This window comes from Protomyctophum bolini, assembly GCF_963924005.1.
Source record: "Protomyctophum bolini genome assembly, chromosome: 1".
NCBI lineage: Eukaryota > Metazoa > Chordata > Actinopteri > Myctophiformes > Myctophidae > Protomyctophum > Protomyctophum bolini.
The window spans coordinates 12,206,787-12,224,453 of NC_137862.1; the positions used below are offsets into that span (position 1 = coordinate 12,206,787).

General features: G+C 42.2%; 1 protein-coding gene across 2 annotated transcripts in view; it reads right to left on the minus strand.

Annotated features, from left to right (window-relative positions):
* Positions 1-921: 921 nt before the first annotated feature.
* homer2 (homer scaffold protein 2) overlaps positions 922-17,667 on the minus strand; it is a 35,694-nt gene continuing 18,948 nt past the window's right edge. Inside the window, exons 3-9 of one of the 2 annotated variants that reach the window (XM_080767853.1) lie at positions 13,926-14,057; positions 13,299-13,391; positions 11,095-11,204; positions 10,116-10,272; positions 8,473-8,583; positions 5,121-5,201; positions 922-2,869 (exon numbers count right to left, since the gene is read on the minus strand). In XM_080767853.1, coding sequence (XP_080623979.1) covers positions 2,681-2,869; positions 5,121-5,201; positions 8,473-8,583; positions 10,116-10,272; positions 11,095-11,204; positions 13,299-13,391; positions 13,926-14,057 — 873 coding nt within the window. In that variant the 3' untranslated portion in view covers positions 922-2,680. Of the gene's footprint in view, positions 2,870-5,120; positions 5,202-8,472; positions 8,584-10,115; positions 10,273-11,094; positions 11,238-13,298; positions 13,392-13,925; positions 14,058-17,667 lie in introns of both variants that reach the window. The other variant, XM_080767852.1, reaches the window with a different exon arrangement.

Here is a 17,667-nt window from a genome sequence, read left to right on the forward strand (position 1 = left end):
TTCCACCCTGAAGCATTCTATAAAAACCCATCAGTCGATCTCTGAAAGTGGGAACGCAAAAAAACAAAATTTCCAGAGAATACAACTTACATCCCCCAAGCCTGATTGACTTGGGGGGATGACTGATTCTAGCTTTAATTAAATCTCTCTTATTAGGGAGGCAGGGTTAGACATGTGCATCCCACCGTCAATCACATTCACAATTTCCACACCGCTATTTACAACAAAAGGAGTTAGTGGGATTAAGTTGCCTAGGCAACAGCGATTTCCACTGCACGATGTGGAGATTGGTCTGCAGGCTTCTCGGCTCCTCAAACAGCATTATCACCCTCCCTTCAGAGGTAGCATTAGGATTAAACCCAGACAAGTTTATAGGAGTTATTCATGCGCTTCTTCAAACTGGGTTTTTATTTGTTCCGTTCAGTGTGGCTTGTTTGGAGGCAGTTGTGGAGTTATGAGCGAGCAGTTCCGTCCGCCTCACCTATGATCTTGGATTGCAAAGCCTCTGGTGTAGCAGCCACAGCTCAGTACAAGTTTAGAACCATTGGTGGAAGAAGTACTCGAGTAAAGTCATCAATACCACCCTGTAGAAATACTGAAAGACGTTACAAGTTACGTTCCATTCATTAGTGCGTTTTTTTTGTGCCTTGCAACAAACATTGCTGTGCTGTAACTTTGGAACTGTGCAGCAAGGTAACCATTTGTATTCCATATTCAATTCCATGTCTTAACTACGTTGTCCCTCTATTCTGCTCGTCAAATTGTTGCAACTTGGACCGATTCCGTCTACACTACAGTGACTACACCACATTGCGAGCTCGTAGATCAGCTATTTTTAGGCGACCGTTCCCTCCAGAATAGGGATGCTGGCCTTCCAATGGTTAAAGGTGATAGATTGAAAGGAGGACACAAGACACTGCATTGTAATTAAACTATATTTTAACAATTCTGTTCTATAATACAGTATTGAACAGGATTCACACACAAGTGGATAAGACATTATGTTTGACAGGAACATTTGTACGTTATGTTTCTCAGTTCAGAGGACGTATTAGGAACGGTACAAAGGGCAATAATCACAAGTTCCATGGTAGACAACACTGTCTTGTGAAAACAAGATTCAGTGAAAGAAAATATACTCTTATAACATGATAGTGATTGACCACAAATATTCCACAACACATCCCTTTGATTTCTGTGAAAGTACTATACAGTTCTTCAGCACAGCATATTCTAAACAGTAGACATCTCATATTTAAAAAAAAAGAGAGAAAAGAAATGACAAAATAATCCATTATTAAAACATCTAAAGCAAAGAAAATTGGTATGTAGTATGTACAGTATTCTGTCTGTGCAATGCATTTGTTAAGAGTATTGTAGGCTGACATAATAATTGTTCTTCATGTACCGGGTAGAATCTGGAAAATAGGCACCAAAATAAGTAAATGTTTCAAATAAAAAAAAAGAAAAATCGAGATCTCATAAGGTTTTATTCAAAGCCCATGCCATCTGAACCAATGAAGTACACTTTCACATTATTCACCAATATAGCAGCAACAAGCTTCCCTCACCGAAAATAACCACCACCATAATAAAAGCTAAAGTGTGAGAAAGCATGTCCACAAGTCTGAAGGTGCGAAGACATACTTTATTCCACTAAAGGATGAAAACACCACCGCACATGCACAAATCCTTTTGAACACTCCTTGTAAATATCTTCATTTTTGGATGAATATATAATTTATTTATTCCCCCTTGTCAAGTACAGACTTCAATTAACTAAAGGGGAGCGTGCCTCCTTTTTATCCTCCATTTAAATACAATCTTGAGGACTGCATATTCAAAACACCGGACGCTTTTACTCCAATCTTCAGTAGCACAGTAGTTTTGGAGCAAACGCCCTGTTCTGTCCTTCATGTTTCTCTTCTCAAAAGGAGCATCGATACTAAAAGGTGGCCTCAGGTGGTTTCTTTTCACCTTAATTTATTTTTTAAATACTGAAATCACATTCTCACACAAATATAAAAGTAATCATCATGGTGATGGTCATCACTTGGCCAGCTCTCCTAGCCAGGTGCGAGTGAACCCACCTGTAGGCACTTTGTGTCACGGCCATTTGTCGTTTATGTGCATATTTCATGAATACAAACCGTCTTCAAACACACCTGAGATTGACATGTGGCAGAAGAATGGGCGTGCTTCAAAAATACTATCATCTTTTAAATGTCTGAGTTGGACAGAAGAGTTAAAATCAGTTATTACTTTAGTGTTGAACTGCATTTTCTTTGTAAGTTCTTTGTGTTAGCCCTTTGTTTTTAAGCCCACTTCTTCATGCTGCAATGTCAGATTGTCACTGTAGAACTGCTGCAGCCATTGGAAAAAGACAGAATATATTAACCCCCCCCCACCACCAGTGTTTAACGCTCTCCCCCTTCCACAGAAAAACAACAAATAACCTGCGAGTGCTCCAGAATGACAACAACACAGAATGGAGTCATTGGGTGGAGCATTCTGGTATTCCCTTCAGACTCATCCCCCCTTTTGTTGCTCTCGCTCTCAAAAATAGTAAGTACAGTGTCTGTAACCAATTGTTTATGGGTGAACTGCACCTTTGTGGGGGAGCGGGTGCCTCATAGTATTCCCCTGAGGTCACAAAGTAATAACATCACATCTGTCTCTCTCAGTTATCCATACCTAGCTTGGAGAGCCCCTGCCTGAACTCATGCAGCTCATCTATCTTCCCATCCAGAATATCCATGAACTTCTTCAGCTCTCCCTTCATGTTGCCCTGCTTCTGCTGATTGTCGGCTATGTCCGTTTGAAGACCCCCTATCCTCTCTTCCAAGTCCTTGTTCTTCAACTCTGCAGCCTACGGAAGAGGAGGAGAAAGCAATTCAAGGTGATCCCTTCATGTCTCAATTAAAGCAGAACTGCAAAGGGCCGGTCAGACAGAACGTAACACCAAGTGCACATTTACTTTACAAAAGATGTCTGCCCAAATAACACACACACACACACACACACACACACACACACACACACACACACACACACACACACACACACACACACACACACACACACACACACACACAGTCACTAACAGTGACTAACATGACATTTGCAATTCGATCGAAGGGAAAGACATCAGTAAATGGAAACTGTGGTCAAAAGCTCACATTCGATGCCCGTGATGCTCGTGGATTACTGCTATACAGGATGTATGAATCTGACAGGCCAGACTACAATCTAGACAAAAATAAAACATTTCAGGAGACTAAAATATGACTAAAACATAACCGAATGTTATTAAAAAAGAGTCATAAAGGCTGGCAAAATCAACACTGCAGCACACACATGCACCCATCATGTGTGGTGCACACCAAGAGAATGACACAGGCTTGACCCCTATAATGAGGGGGTCAGGTGGCTCCGTTATGCTGTGGGGGCATTAGGGAAGGGTCACTGCAGATCATTACACATGTATTCTAAGAGTGATCACCTTCATATCCTGTTATGATGAAACATTTCTGTTCCGATGGGAGCCATCTCTTAAAGGATGACAATGCCCCCCCCACCCCCAGGGCACGAGGAGGGCTCACTGAATGGTTGGATGAATATTACAATGATGTGAATCATGTGCCTTCACACTCACCAGTCACCAGACCCAAACCCAATTGGACACCGTATTTCCTTGCCATTGCCACCAAGGCACTTGCGTTTTAGAGTTTATAGACCTTGGATAATAGATTGTCTAAATAGAGCCCTTCATGCGTTTCTTTTAATTTGTTACCCGTTTGTATAGTACTACACGTGCACGCACACACAGTCACACGCGCGTACACAGTGTGGGCCAGCAGAAGTCCTTCAGACTGCCTGGCAACTCCAGTGACACATTAATTCCAGAGATACCACTGGAGGGAGGGGTTCAAATAGGACCCAATGTGTTGTGCCAATGTGATGGCACTCTCCAGCTGACTCCTGAAACCTGATCTCTCTGTGGGGTGTCTTCTTTAAATAGAATCTAGCCAGGACTCCAAGCACAGAGCTACAACACACAGTTTAAATAGAAGCTAGCCAGAACTCTGAGCACAGAGCTACAACACCGGAAAGAAATCCTTTGCAAAGAGGAGTGCTCTGTGGATGCTTTTGATATTTTATATATGTGATACCAAATTAACCTCAGTAACTGCTTGTTGACAGGTGAATATTTAAGGGTGTATTTTCTGTCGACAGAAAGAGGCATTTGAGCTATGCCATTGTTGGATCTATCCCACTCCTCGGCATAGCCCGTTTGCCAGATAAGTTTCTGCTTCAGCCATTTCTGTTGTGATTGTCCTTTATGTGGTGATGGCCGATGCAGAAGCAAACCTGGCAACGGGGCTTAGTTAGGCACAAGAGCTTCAGGCATTCTGATGTTGGTTTTAGCCTCACACATACAGCTTGCATGATGAAATTCAGTCGGTCAGAAACAAAGGCACCACAATTAATCATGTCAGAGTCATCACTAGCCAGACAGATGGTCATACGCCAAGCCTCGCACTTCAGATTTCACAAAGAGTCACAGAATGTTACAACTGGGTGGGAGGTAAGAGGAACGTGAACATGAACATAATGTGTGAGGGGGTTTTGTCTAAATGTAATCCTACACTGGACAAGCACATCGGCATGCACATGAATCTGAAGCATGAAATCTCATAAGTCTGTGTCTTTCAAGCAAGCTGCCCTCATTAATTTGCCCAAAAACCTACAAATCGCATCCACTTTTCTGTAATCAGGCAAGTTCTTGCTAAATGAAAATAATAAGTAGTTTCAAGTGCAAAGAGAAAATAATGGCTCGCTTAACAATATGGCACAAACGCGTGCGTGCCCGCAGTATGCCATATTGTTTGTCATAAAATGTGTGCTTGTCTGTGTGAGTGAGAGACATGTGACAGGAATATACCGTCCCCAGGCTTGGGACTGTATGAAGGATGCAGCTCTTTCTGAAAGCATAGCTTGTGCCTCAGAGCTTGAGTGGGTGTTAGGCAGTGTCATCTACGGTGCTTTATCCTCTGCTATATAAGTCAGTGGGGCTTACAGCATGTGTCTGTGGGTTTTTAGCAGTGCTTTGACAGTACCTGCAGCTTCTCAGTGATGCTCTCACACTCACTCACGAGCTGAGGAATTATCTCTGCTTGCTTCCTCAGGTTCTCCAGTTCCTGGTGGAGACAAAATCAACAATCTGTTCAACTAAAATGCAGAATGATGCTGCAGGCATTTAGCAGACGCTCTTAACCAGAGCGACTTACAATAAACAAGGTAATTAACGACACAATTAAAATGCAGAGAGAACAGTGTAGTCACTAGTCACTGTAGTGCCTCTGGAACCTAGGATACCAGGTAAACAATGAACCTACTGTAGCTAGCATCAATATGCTATCTAAATAAAATTCTGTACATTGAAATGTTCAGATACCAGCTAAAACAACCAGCCTAGTATCTGTCTAAGTAACATGCCATCTCTTAACCACATTCTTAAGATGCCATCAAAATCACATTCTTGACATTTGTGGTTGAGAAAAACAATTCAAAGAAATAAGAAGGTATGAGAATGAGCGACCAAGGTATATTTTGCATAGCAGCCTTAAGGTCCTTGCAAACGTGAAGCGAGGAACGTAGGCGTTGCCTGGATCAACACCGGTCTGTTGAAGAGGGGCGCAACAACGCAAGCGTGAATAAAAAAGCTAAACAGAATCCAGGTCTGGTGAGTCGCGCAACAAATTCACGGGACCGCGCTCACGTAAATACGCTTGTGTATTTTCCAAGCAAGCAAAAATGCAGGTCTCATTGAAAATGAACTATAGGAGCGTTTTATCGCTCCCCGTTTGCAAGGCCCTTTATCCTGGTCAGTCACTAGTATCGATCAAACTCCACCTCACCCCTAGCAAGTACTCCATTTTGCCACATTATTTGAAGAGGTGAATTTTCAGATTACATATAAATGCAATACAAATAAACAAATTACAGTGGTTTGAATTAATTTAACATATATTTCTTTTATTTATTAAAGAATTAAAGATATGCATTATGGCTCAATTAACCTTGCATGTCTTCAGAAAAGCACAGTCCAGTTTCATAGCTCCTCTTAGCTTCATAATAATTGGTTGTCGACTCGCTTGATTCCGCGAGCACAGCGATAGTCAGAGCTGAGGTCGAGACCATGGCGGTGAATGCTTAATAATTCATCATGACGTTACATGGATGAATTTGGTGTGTGTGCTTTTCTAGACTGTGTTGAGTCACTTTCCTCTCTGCCTCCAACCTCTGTAGGCTGCAGCATTGTGTGGCTAACAGCGAGAGCACACTCTGTACAACCCTGGCTGAATATTACGAGTATCACTGCTGATGGGTAGTAATGTGAAAGTACTGCCAAATATAAAACTGCTGTGTTGCAATCTTTCACACTGGCCCCTAGCCTTATTCACTCAGCTAATTCCTGTTCTGCAAGAAATGTAAGCGCAAATATGGCAAGTTTCCAGGTGTCACTTGTTAAACTACGATGATTTTAATTGCCATCAAACTGAAGAACAGCATGACAGACAAACTGTCCTTCACCCTTCTCGGGAATGTGTAAATGTTTCAATTCAGTCAAGTTCAAGTTGTGTTGGGTTAGTGCAGGCTATAGGTGGCTGCGTTACTAATTGCCTATCGGGCCATGGCTCTTTAGCCGATTGGTAACGTACGCGGCTTACTGATACGAGGTTCCGGGTTGGCCTCCCGCCTCTGTGGTCCAGATATACCGTTTGTCCTCTCAGTTTTGTTACATTGGTAGATAGACTGTAATGACCTTAGCAATGGCAGAACTGTATGCAAAAAGCCCACTTTGAGGGAAAAGACGTACAGTACCAACCCCCAAGGTGTACTGGCAAAAATAAAAATAGAGAATGAAATAATGTGGCATTTTATGTAAATGCATTGAACAGTCTACTGATTTACAAGCACTATGATAGCTGTGTCAGATGACAGACTGCCTGCCTCCCTGAATATGCCATCTGCTGTCCTTAGTTGCACTGTGGAAAGAAATCAACACAGGTTATCTGTACTAGCTGGGCATGGCATCATTTTATCTACGCTTGGGTGCATAAAATGGCCTAGTCATATTATTAAATTAAATACAAGAAATAAAATGCACTATTTTGATTCTCAAATTAAAATCTAATGTTAAATCAACAAAATCTGTAATCACAAATGGTGTCCCCAATCAACTGGTTTGATGTTCACAATTTGTGCAAAAATGTGGCCTATGTAAGAAACGTAGCACATCCCCATGCGGGCGGGCGGACGGACACACACAAAGTTCTGTACCATGGAAGTTACTTCAGAGAAAGAAAAATGACAGCCAATATAAATTCTAGGGTTTAGCTGAGTAAGTGAAGACGCGCAGAAACCAAATCCATAAAGAGAGCACTAGATACCATCACTTTCTATTGGGGTCTAATCACCTCCCGAGGGAGAGGAAAGGAGTGTGAGACAGGTACACTGCTGCAGTGAACACTAGTAATACTACGGTAAAGCAATGCCTCTATTCAAATTGAGGATAAGGTGCCGAGGGGTGGACAGAAGTGAAATCCTGGAAAGCAGGTTTCTGAACTGTTTATAGGCCACCAATGAGATGCAGAATGAGCAGATGGACATTTTACCATCTTGAGCATTATAAGATTGTGGACCAATTATAATTATGAAGATATGGTTAAAAGCTCAATGGCCTGTAAGAATCCAGGAGATTGTTTGGGGGGGTGGGGGGTACTCCCCAAGCGGGGTGTTTGGGGGTCCCCCCCAGAAACTTTTTAACAGTAGATTTAATTGCCCGTGTTCTGGTGAATTTGGGGAGTTGGCTAGTTTTATCAGGCTTGCTTAGAAAATGTGTACATTTTCAGCCATTAAAACAGAAACAGTAGGCCTACAGAAATTGATTTGATGACTGAAGCCCATCTTTAATAATAAACCATTAATTATTTAAGTGAACATCTCTGTATGATTGCATGCACTGCCCCCCAAAGCGGGGGTCTGGGCAGAAACCTTTTAACATAGTAGATTCCTGTGTTCTGGTGAATTTGGGGAGTTAGAAACCAAATCCAGGAGAAATACCAGAGAAATGACAATGCAGGAGACACCTGCAGGATGAGGAGACACCTGCAGGATTCAGGAGTGTTGGCAGTCCTGGTTAAGACTCGCCCTTGGCTTCCACGTATGGTTAGGGTTAGTATGGGGCTCTATATGGTCGGATTATTGTGACATCGGAATAACGCTACACACCCGTTGGTACGCTACTCAGTACCGATGGCCCCCTCCCAAATCCCCCACTCTTAGTCTTCAAATGGGATGAAATTGGATTCTATTTGCATATGCCTCATTGCATTCCTGAGGCGTTGAAGCAGGTAAATAGATTACACACAATGGATCACTTCAGGTCTGTGGGTAGCAACGTACCTGCTCTTTGTCCAGTAACTCTGCCTCCAGCTCCTGCACTCGTATGGTCAATTGAGCATTTCTCTCTTTTTCCTGACTGGCTTCATTACACTGAGCTTCTAGCTCTGCTATCTAGAGAGAGAAGAGGCAAGGCAGTGTTATTTGTATAGCACAGTTCAACAACAACAAGGCAATTCAATGTGCTTTACATAAACCCTCAAGCAAAAGAACAAACAAAAGGACATTTAGAATTCAGCAGAAATTAAGAAAGAAGTTAAACACCTATATCCTTATTTGGAAATACATATCAGGACACAGTCAGAGTAAAAACAAAACTATATAAAAGACATTTGAACAAAATAAGCTAAATTGAAATAGAAAAATCACACCCGTGTGAAGTGAGGGGCGCTAATATATTAAAGTCTAACTCATGTTGATTAGGTGATGTAAAACAAACGGTGCAAACACAAACATTAAACGCCATTAACAATAAAGAGACAATATGATATAATGAGGCACATTATGACTTAACTTTCCCTTATCATTGTCAAATGCATTTAAAAAACAAACATTGAACTAAAGACAAACATTAAACCTGTCTATAGGAGGCTAGCGCCCCTCAAAAATCACCCCTGTGTGGCGCCCTTATCATCGTACATCATCATGACGTAAAATATACACTGTATTTGTTCAGACACTGACGTAAAATTCAAAAGGCAATGGGAATTTAATGTTTGTGTAGGACAAAGTTTGTGTACACGCACCAAAAGCTGGATATAGGAGGGGCTGGCCCCCCTCAAAAATAAGAAATTACAGTGCAGATAGAAATCAGTCTCAATAAAAGGGCAGTGGCATGAATGAAGATACAATTTTAATTCTCATGCAATTTGATCAAATTATGTGGATATTCCCTCTGTGAGGGATCTGTAGGATGTTAAAAAATAAAGAAATCTGAGCTGTATTGTTTCACCACCAGGCCAGTATCTGCATCAGCCCACATTGATTATGGAACTCAGATGATACAGGAGATGTTAACTAAAGTACCCTGATGTTCTGAGGAGAGGCACAGCCATTAGAGATCAATGTACATTAGTGAGGTCTTCAAAAGAGCACTATAAAAATAAATAATTATTAGTTATCATTAGTCATCCATCCCACTGTGAATATTTCAAAGCAGAGATTTAATTAAATTATAGTTGTACACAACGCCCGTGGCCGAGGCCTCTACAAGTTCTACAACAGTGGTTGTCAAAGTGATGAGGGGGTTCCAGGGGTCCGCCGCAAATCTAGTTAATATAGCATCAAGATTGTTTTGTTACTTAACACTATATACATAACTATTTGAAAAATGTCTACAAGCACACATGCATCGCAAGTTTGCAACGTTTTGTGAGCTTGTTGATCTGCTATTTCCAAAAACATATTGGAATCCTTAAAGATTTTAATATATTAGAAACATACACAACACAAATCTGGTATGGGGATCCCTGGCAAAAAATATTTTCCATATCGGGGTCCATGAAATGAAAAAGTTTGAGAATCACTATTCTCCAGTACATGTGTTCCTGACAATGGTGTTTGTGAGACATCTTTTAGCAGGTGAGGGCGATGGGCCTGTGAGTGTGCGTTCATTAATTTCCTGTGTGTGTGTGGAGGACTCTTACCTTTTCCCTGAGCGTGTCACTCTCCTCCTTGCAGGCGCAGAGTTGTTTCTTCCAGCTTTCTACGTTGGCGGAGGACTCCTGCAGTGCATCCACCAGCCTCGCATTATTCTCTCTTAAGGTCTGTAGTTCTGTCTCCCACTTCTTTGCATTGGTGTTGCTGCCATAATCGAATGGGAGGCGGTGGGTCCAGCATAGGAGAAGGACATTTTTATTCTACAGAATACTGTTACACCTGGCTTAGGCTGACATTTGAAATGTTTTCTTTCTACTGTGGAAAATAAATGAGCGTGAAACTAATGCATGGCAAACTTGGCATGCATGCAACACTGTAGAAGACGCGGCAAAACAATTTGTAGAGGTTGGGATGTTTATTTAGTTTGTCTTACTTGCTGTCAAATGTAGACAGACTTGTACTAGAACATTATAGTGCTGCGTTGGTACACTTGTTAGTTCCACGAAAGCTAAATTCCAAAGCACTGGAAGCTCTTACAAGTCCACAAAACACAATCAGCTGCTGGACTTGGCCTGTGTTACATTAAACTGGAGGGACAGGCCAGTGTACTGACATTTAATTAAATCACTGTAATACACTCTGAGCATCCCCAGGCACACCTGAGTGCCTTCCAGCGTCCACCATTGCCAAGCAAATTATTTAATAATTATAATTATTATGGAGCAACGAGTACACTGTCCTGTTCAGTGTACTGGCAGAAGAGGTAAATACTCTAGTATAATAACCAGTAAGACGCCTTAAAGGCGATAGCGACTGCACTACTGCAGGGCTGAGACACTCTACCGGAATAATGTCACTTCATTATGTTTTGTTTTTTTTTCAAATCAAAGGCTATCAAAGTGCAGCAAGTGCCTATATGAACTGTCTTCAATGTCCCATCCACGGAATAATAATATTAGAAGTGGTCTTGTGTAATATTAGAGCCCATGTAATCATTCAGCTAATTGTTTTTAAATGAAACCATACCTCTGTTCTACAGCAGTCTTGAGACGATCATTCTCGCTCTGCAGCAGGGCAGCTTCCGGACCATGGAAGATTTTCTCATCATCTGTGCCGTTGCCGTTGATACTGGATGCCTGATTGGATGAAGGGGTTTCGCGGCCGGACTCCTCAAATGGAGAACAGAGGGAGAAGATGTTTCACGTTAGTCTGTAAGAGTTCAAGCCAATTGTTTATTAGTTTGCCTAACTGTCTGGTCATGTGGTGTGATTCTGTAATCCATTGCCCGGAGGACTACTGGTTTTGGGGAGAGGACTAACAAACCAACTCCACCCACCTCACAAAGGCCAGTAATGGCACAAGGGTTGTGCGCCAGGGCCAGCGACCTTGCCATGTAAAAAGATCTTGCTACAGAAATCTAACTGATATAAAGCTATAACGTGTGGGCCTGAACCCCTGGTCAAGACATTACACAGAGCTATGAGTGGGCCTGTAACCTGACACTGGGCAGTGTCTACAGCAGTGGTTCCCAATGTGGGGTCCTTGAGGGAGTTCCAGGGGGTCCCCAGCTACTTAACAGTTTGGAACCAAATGGACCCTTATGGGTCTGTAACTAGAGACCCATAAGAGTGTACACTCTAAGAGTTAAATTAACATAGATTTTACTATCTATATTGGGTGTCCCAGGGATAGAAATCCCATTAAATGGGGGTCCGTAGCCTAATGCATGTCAAACTGGGAGTCCATAGACTGTAAAGAAATATGGACAAAGCGTTCTCCGGGTCTGATATGGACGTAAGATGAAGCCTGTCAGTCATTGAATTGTAAATCGCCATCTTTCTAGATCCGTTTGGGCCCAGCTGGCCATTGGCTGGCCCAGACAACAAGGCGGGACTTCCCCCTTCTTCGTTGGTTTTTATTTTGACTTGAGTGGGGGGTGGATCCCGATCATAGACTGTAAAGGTAGCCACACCCCTCAGAACATACTTGATGTTTATTTTTTAAATAAATGCATCATTTTCCAAAAAGAATATTATGACATGAGAAATGAGACTTTAAACTAGTGACTGGAAGCAGAAAGTATTCATGACCATGTTTATTAAGGTAATACAGTCTAGGTGAAGTTGGGCCCAAATACATGGACATCTTTGGAGCTATGGGGTTGACAATGACAGCGCCACAACAGGCCATTATATGAACTTTCAGGAAGTCAGGATTTCCTACTGGCTTCAGACACTACTATTTGCTTCACTGCTCCCCTGTCTACAGCACAGGAGAAGCCCTGGTCAAGACATTACATGGAGCTACAATATGAGTGGGCCTTGTAACCTGAAACTGGGCAGTGTCTACAGCACAGGTGAGCAACCGTGAATTTAGAATCCACCGCTCAATCTTCACAAGCTTTTACTAGATTGGCGATCAACCTGAAAGCCCAGACAAAACAACCATTCATATGGTACCGCTTCAGCAGCCTTCAGCTGTCTAGATGTGAGGGGAATTCAGAGGACTTGGAGGCTCAACTGAAAAAGTATATCAAAACCTGTGTGCCTTTCTGCCTCCAGTTGGATGAGTCAACAAACATTACTGATGTTGCCCACCTGCGCTTTCCAAGATAGTAATTTCATGCCATCTGTGATTATTCATGTCTGCAGTGCATACTTTGTGCCGAGTAGCTTTGGAATCACATTTAACCTAATTTATACAAGACAATCTACAAGTTCACAGCATGTTGCAAGGTGACACCGCCATACATCAGCCTTTTGAGTTTTGACCCAAATCAGTCATTACAGATAAATCATAAAACACAACATGCATACCCTGATTCACTGTGTTATGTGCCTGTTGTCAGTTAAAATGCACATTTATAGCATTTTTGGCTCCACATCCGTCCCCTTTTTGTGACCAGTTTTTATATTCATTGAATAATACTAACACTAAGTGCAGGTTCAACACAAGAGGCACAAGCTTATTTGAGTGGAAAAGGGGACACATTTATAATATGGTGTAAATCTTTTGGTTTAACTTTTCATTACTGTCCACGGCTGCTCTAACCACTTAAAAAATATATTTTATTTTAAATTTACATCACAATGCGATGCATCATGAGCATTGCTCGCTCTAAATGTAGTGACAAGCTTTCACCTATTATGGTATGCTCAAAATAGGGACAACAGGTTTAAAGACCTGGCAGTTGCTCAGAGAATTCCAGAGTGGCATCAGATGGAATTTACCTGGGAGTGGTTACTTGACGTCTCCATCTTCTCCTGAGATTTGTCCCTTGCTAGCTTGGCAGCTTCTTTCACTTCCTGGAACTTCTCAGCAAACTGAAAATAAACAAGATATATGATGAATGTTTTTTGATTAGTAACAATAGCCTAAATTTCACTATGTTGGAAAGGTTATGATAGATTTCTAGACGGGTTCAGATATGATAAACTGAGAGACAAGAAATAGAGGCATGTTGTTGCGATGGGGCAGAAACTTGGTCGCAGTGAAAATAGCAGATTTTCGAGGTGTGTATGTGTGTGAACCACTAGTACTAGTGGACTCCTAATATTCCATACATATTGGGCGCGTTTGGAAATAGCGCACTAAGCGCACTGTGCAATGCAAACTAATAGGCGAGTGCGCTCCGAACGCACCCATTGTGTCATAGTAAATCAGTGTCATATATATTCTGAAGAAAACCTGGAGACTGACATTCAGTCTTATGATGAAAATAAGAACATTATAATGTTAACAAAATAAAACATTTGCCACAGAGAAGGACTAGTCTAGACTCTAGAGAAGAAGGAGAAGTCTTGCCACAGTCACATTTGTCCATGTATGGTCATATTGTTGACCCGCGGTTTACTGACCTTGGCCAGCTGCTGCTCTGACGCAAAGCCCAGGCCAAAGACGGTGTTTGCTCTGCTGTCCGCCCATTGGCCAAACTTCTGCGACGTCTTGGTGAACGTCATGTTGGGTGTAATGGTGCTGTTGATGATCACCTGTTGCAGAAAACACAGCATTATGGCATGCTGATTCAATCACAGTGCACTCCATTAAGCTCCATTGGAAGTCACAATTCTTTTAAGTTTTAAAGAATAATTATGCCTATGACATGAATGGCAAATATGTGATGTCACTGGCGCATGCACGTCTTCACGTGCTGAATTCTTTAACGCTCTGCATATTGTCAAAACCAGATGAATTCAAAGAGGATGATTCACAGCGGCGGTTCAGTGGTGAATAGTCCTATTGTTCCACCAAAGGATCGTAGTTCCATTCATATCATTAGAGTGAATCTGCTGTGCTCTGAGTCTGCCCTAGATTGAAGGCCACTCTGCTACCTTATCCTTTGGCTGATACAAATTACAAAGCTGCTCAATTTACACTTGGACGGATAGGTTTGCCTATAGAATTAACTGCAACAAATGCGTAGAATAGATGGTCTTGTGTCTGTATTGCAATAGATAGCTCTGTAATATTATTACTTTGGTCTTACTGTGTTTTAACAAATGCAATTTAACAAATGCCCTCTTCAAAAGATGCACAAATTCAATTTTTCAATATTTCAATATTTGCAAAATGATCAACCACTAGCAAGTTAGCAACTCACCAGTGTCATTACATTTCTTTGAACTTTGTATAAAAAGGAATCACGAATTCCTTTAGAACAGTTTGCTGATAAAAAATAAATCTTAAAGAGGCCAGTAATCAATATACCTTTATATTATTTGTGGCAAGTCTCTCACGCCCTAACAGTATCAAAGAGCATCTACTATTTTTAAAATAGTAGATGTGTGTCACTGGGCAGTCTCCCAGTGACACACAGACACACATGCTATGCATACATATAGCCCACACCGGTGATCCACTAACCTCATAAGCTGCCGTGCAATTCCATCCATTGCTGATACACTAACACTACCCGCTCAGCTGTTGGACCACTGCAGTATACTGTGTCTATCAGCAGCCAGGAAACATTTGCTGCTGTATAAAATTATCAAGTCACCTCTCTAGTGTATTTGACAGACAGCAGTGTTAATGGGATGTTAATAGTGGATGCTTAATTGAGAGACAGTAACAGCTGCTCCAAATGACACAGGCAAAGTTGTGCTTGTGTATCCTTATTGTATAGTACTCCAAATCTATGTAAATGATGCATTTCTATGGTGTCTTTTTCCAAGGCACTTTACAATGCGTGTTACATTGACACACCGGTGGGCGGCAGAGGCAACCATGCAAGGCACGAAACCTGCTCATTAGGCAGTGGGAGCAGTTAAGGTTCAGTGTCTCGATCAAGGACTCCCTTGACACAAAGACAAGAGGAGCATAGGGATCGAACTCCTAGATGTCCACATTACTTCCACCGCTGCCCATTCCAAATTGTGAACACAGGAAAAAACAGGCAAACCACAGCCAAAGCCGTTGACTTCACTTCCAACGGTTCAACCCCTTGCATGCATAAGGGGTACACAACAGAGGTCAGACACATGATATCATGGCACATGCAAATTATCCCAACAATTACATAACACCACAGGGGCTGCCCTAAGGTTCCGTTAGTTCAACCAGATTAAGGCTGGTGAGGGATGCGTTAAAACGACCAGATTAAGGTTGGTGAGGGATGCGTTGCTCCCGTGCTCGGGAACCAATGACATGTTACCAACACCACAAGACAGTTTAATCACAATGTACCCGTTGTCTCATAGCAACCTGGTTTCAGAACACAAGAGTTTAAATTGCTGACGGTCTATAATGTCTTCTCTCACAGCCTGCCTCCGTTTTTCTCCTCACCCTTTCCTTATCAAGGTCCATTATTTATTCTGCATTTGATCCACGGACCACCATTTGATGACATTTAGCCTCTCAGACCCAAGACTAGACAATATGTTGTTATAGTTTTGGATAGGATTTTGGCCACAATTCCATGCTGTATTGATGTGGTATACCATAGGAGAGATGAGAGGCAAATGTTGATCAATACTTCTACATTCTCTAATTGTATAGACTTCTTGTAAATGAAGTAATGCATAAGTTTAACAATAATGTAACTCTTGTGTAAAATGGGTTACACACCGGCATTCCGAAGCCCGCTATTCCGCCCCCCACGCCATTCTGACACACTCATGACTAACCCTGTCCCCGAGACTAACCGCACACGGAAGCCACATAGTGGAATGCCACTCTGTTCCCTGTACATTTTACGGTTTCAGGAGTTACAGAATAGAGATCTATAAGGGTGAAGGGTCATTTGGTTACCGACTCATCTAGGCACATCAGTCACAGCAGAACCACTAAAGCCTATACTTTGTCATGACAGTATCACTTGTCAGAAATAACAAAAAAAAATCACACCCGTGTGAAGTGAGTGGTGCAACTCCGACCTACAGGATTCACCCAGGGTGCTGGGCTGGTTCCGGCGTGCCGCCCCGCGTCCGAAACAGTTGTGTACTGTACTGTACTGTACTGTACTGTACCACCCGAAATCATCATATATACAGTTAATACTGTATGTGTGTGTTAGGTTGTGCACAGGTGGTGAAAAACAACCATGCTGTTTTCGTGCTAATACCCGCCCAGGCACCCACCCAGCCACTGCAGCCAGCCACCCACCCACACACACACACACACATAGCTCCGTAAGGGAGTAGTTGCACCACTCAAAAAGGCATAAGAATACCATAGTCAATGTGATTTGTACTCATTTGAAGTCATTGCAGTTGAAAATGTGCATCCTTGCGATGTATTTCCATTACATCATGTACGTAGGCATTGTTCATATTAATATTAATGCATTGTCCCATCTAAAAATAAATTAAAGCTCACATTTACCCAAAGCTTACGACCCTCACTAGAGTGGGGCATTTATTCAGTGAAGGATTTTATTACATTATTTATCAGCACTGGAGGTTTAACCATACTGATTTGGAGGCTTGATGGAAACAAGAGCAGCTAATGTGTCTTATGTGTGCGCCAGGTGCAGCTTAGATTGTCACTAAATGATAACTGCTGTTCCACCTTACGTCAGTCCACCTTAAGGCAAGGTTAGCTCTGCGACATCGTCTCTGTGGGAATATTTTTGTTTTAACTAGATACAAACAGAGCCCATGGATATATCACACAGGCGTCAGGGACGCTTTGCGCACACACAATAATGAAATGGTTTCATTACTCTCGAGCATGTGTATGTGTGTAGTGAAGTGAAATGCAAGTAGTAATGAGCTTTATGAAACTGAAACTGAAACAATCGAGTAACCCGAAGGTGAGAGAAACCAATACGGAGCCAATGTCTTTCCCCCCCAGACAGACAGACTTGGTCTGAAACAGAGAGTGTATATAGCTATAGGAGGACCGATAGTTATTTCACCTACTCTGTAATGTGGTGTGTAATTGGATAAAGACCCGGGTGGAACATAATCCACTTTACACCAATGAAGCCACCCGACACCATGCACACCAGTGCACAGTGACAGCAGTGTCCTGCTCTGACCAACAACCAGCTCACTAGCAGCTCTCTGTCTGGCCCCGGAGGAACTCTCAGGAGAGCTTATTAATCAGTACACAGAGCATTCACCACCAGGGCTAGACTGGCCACCGTGCATACCGTGCATT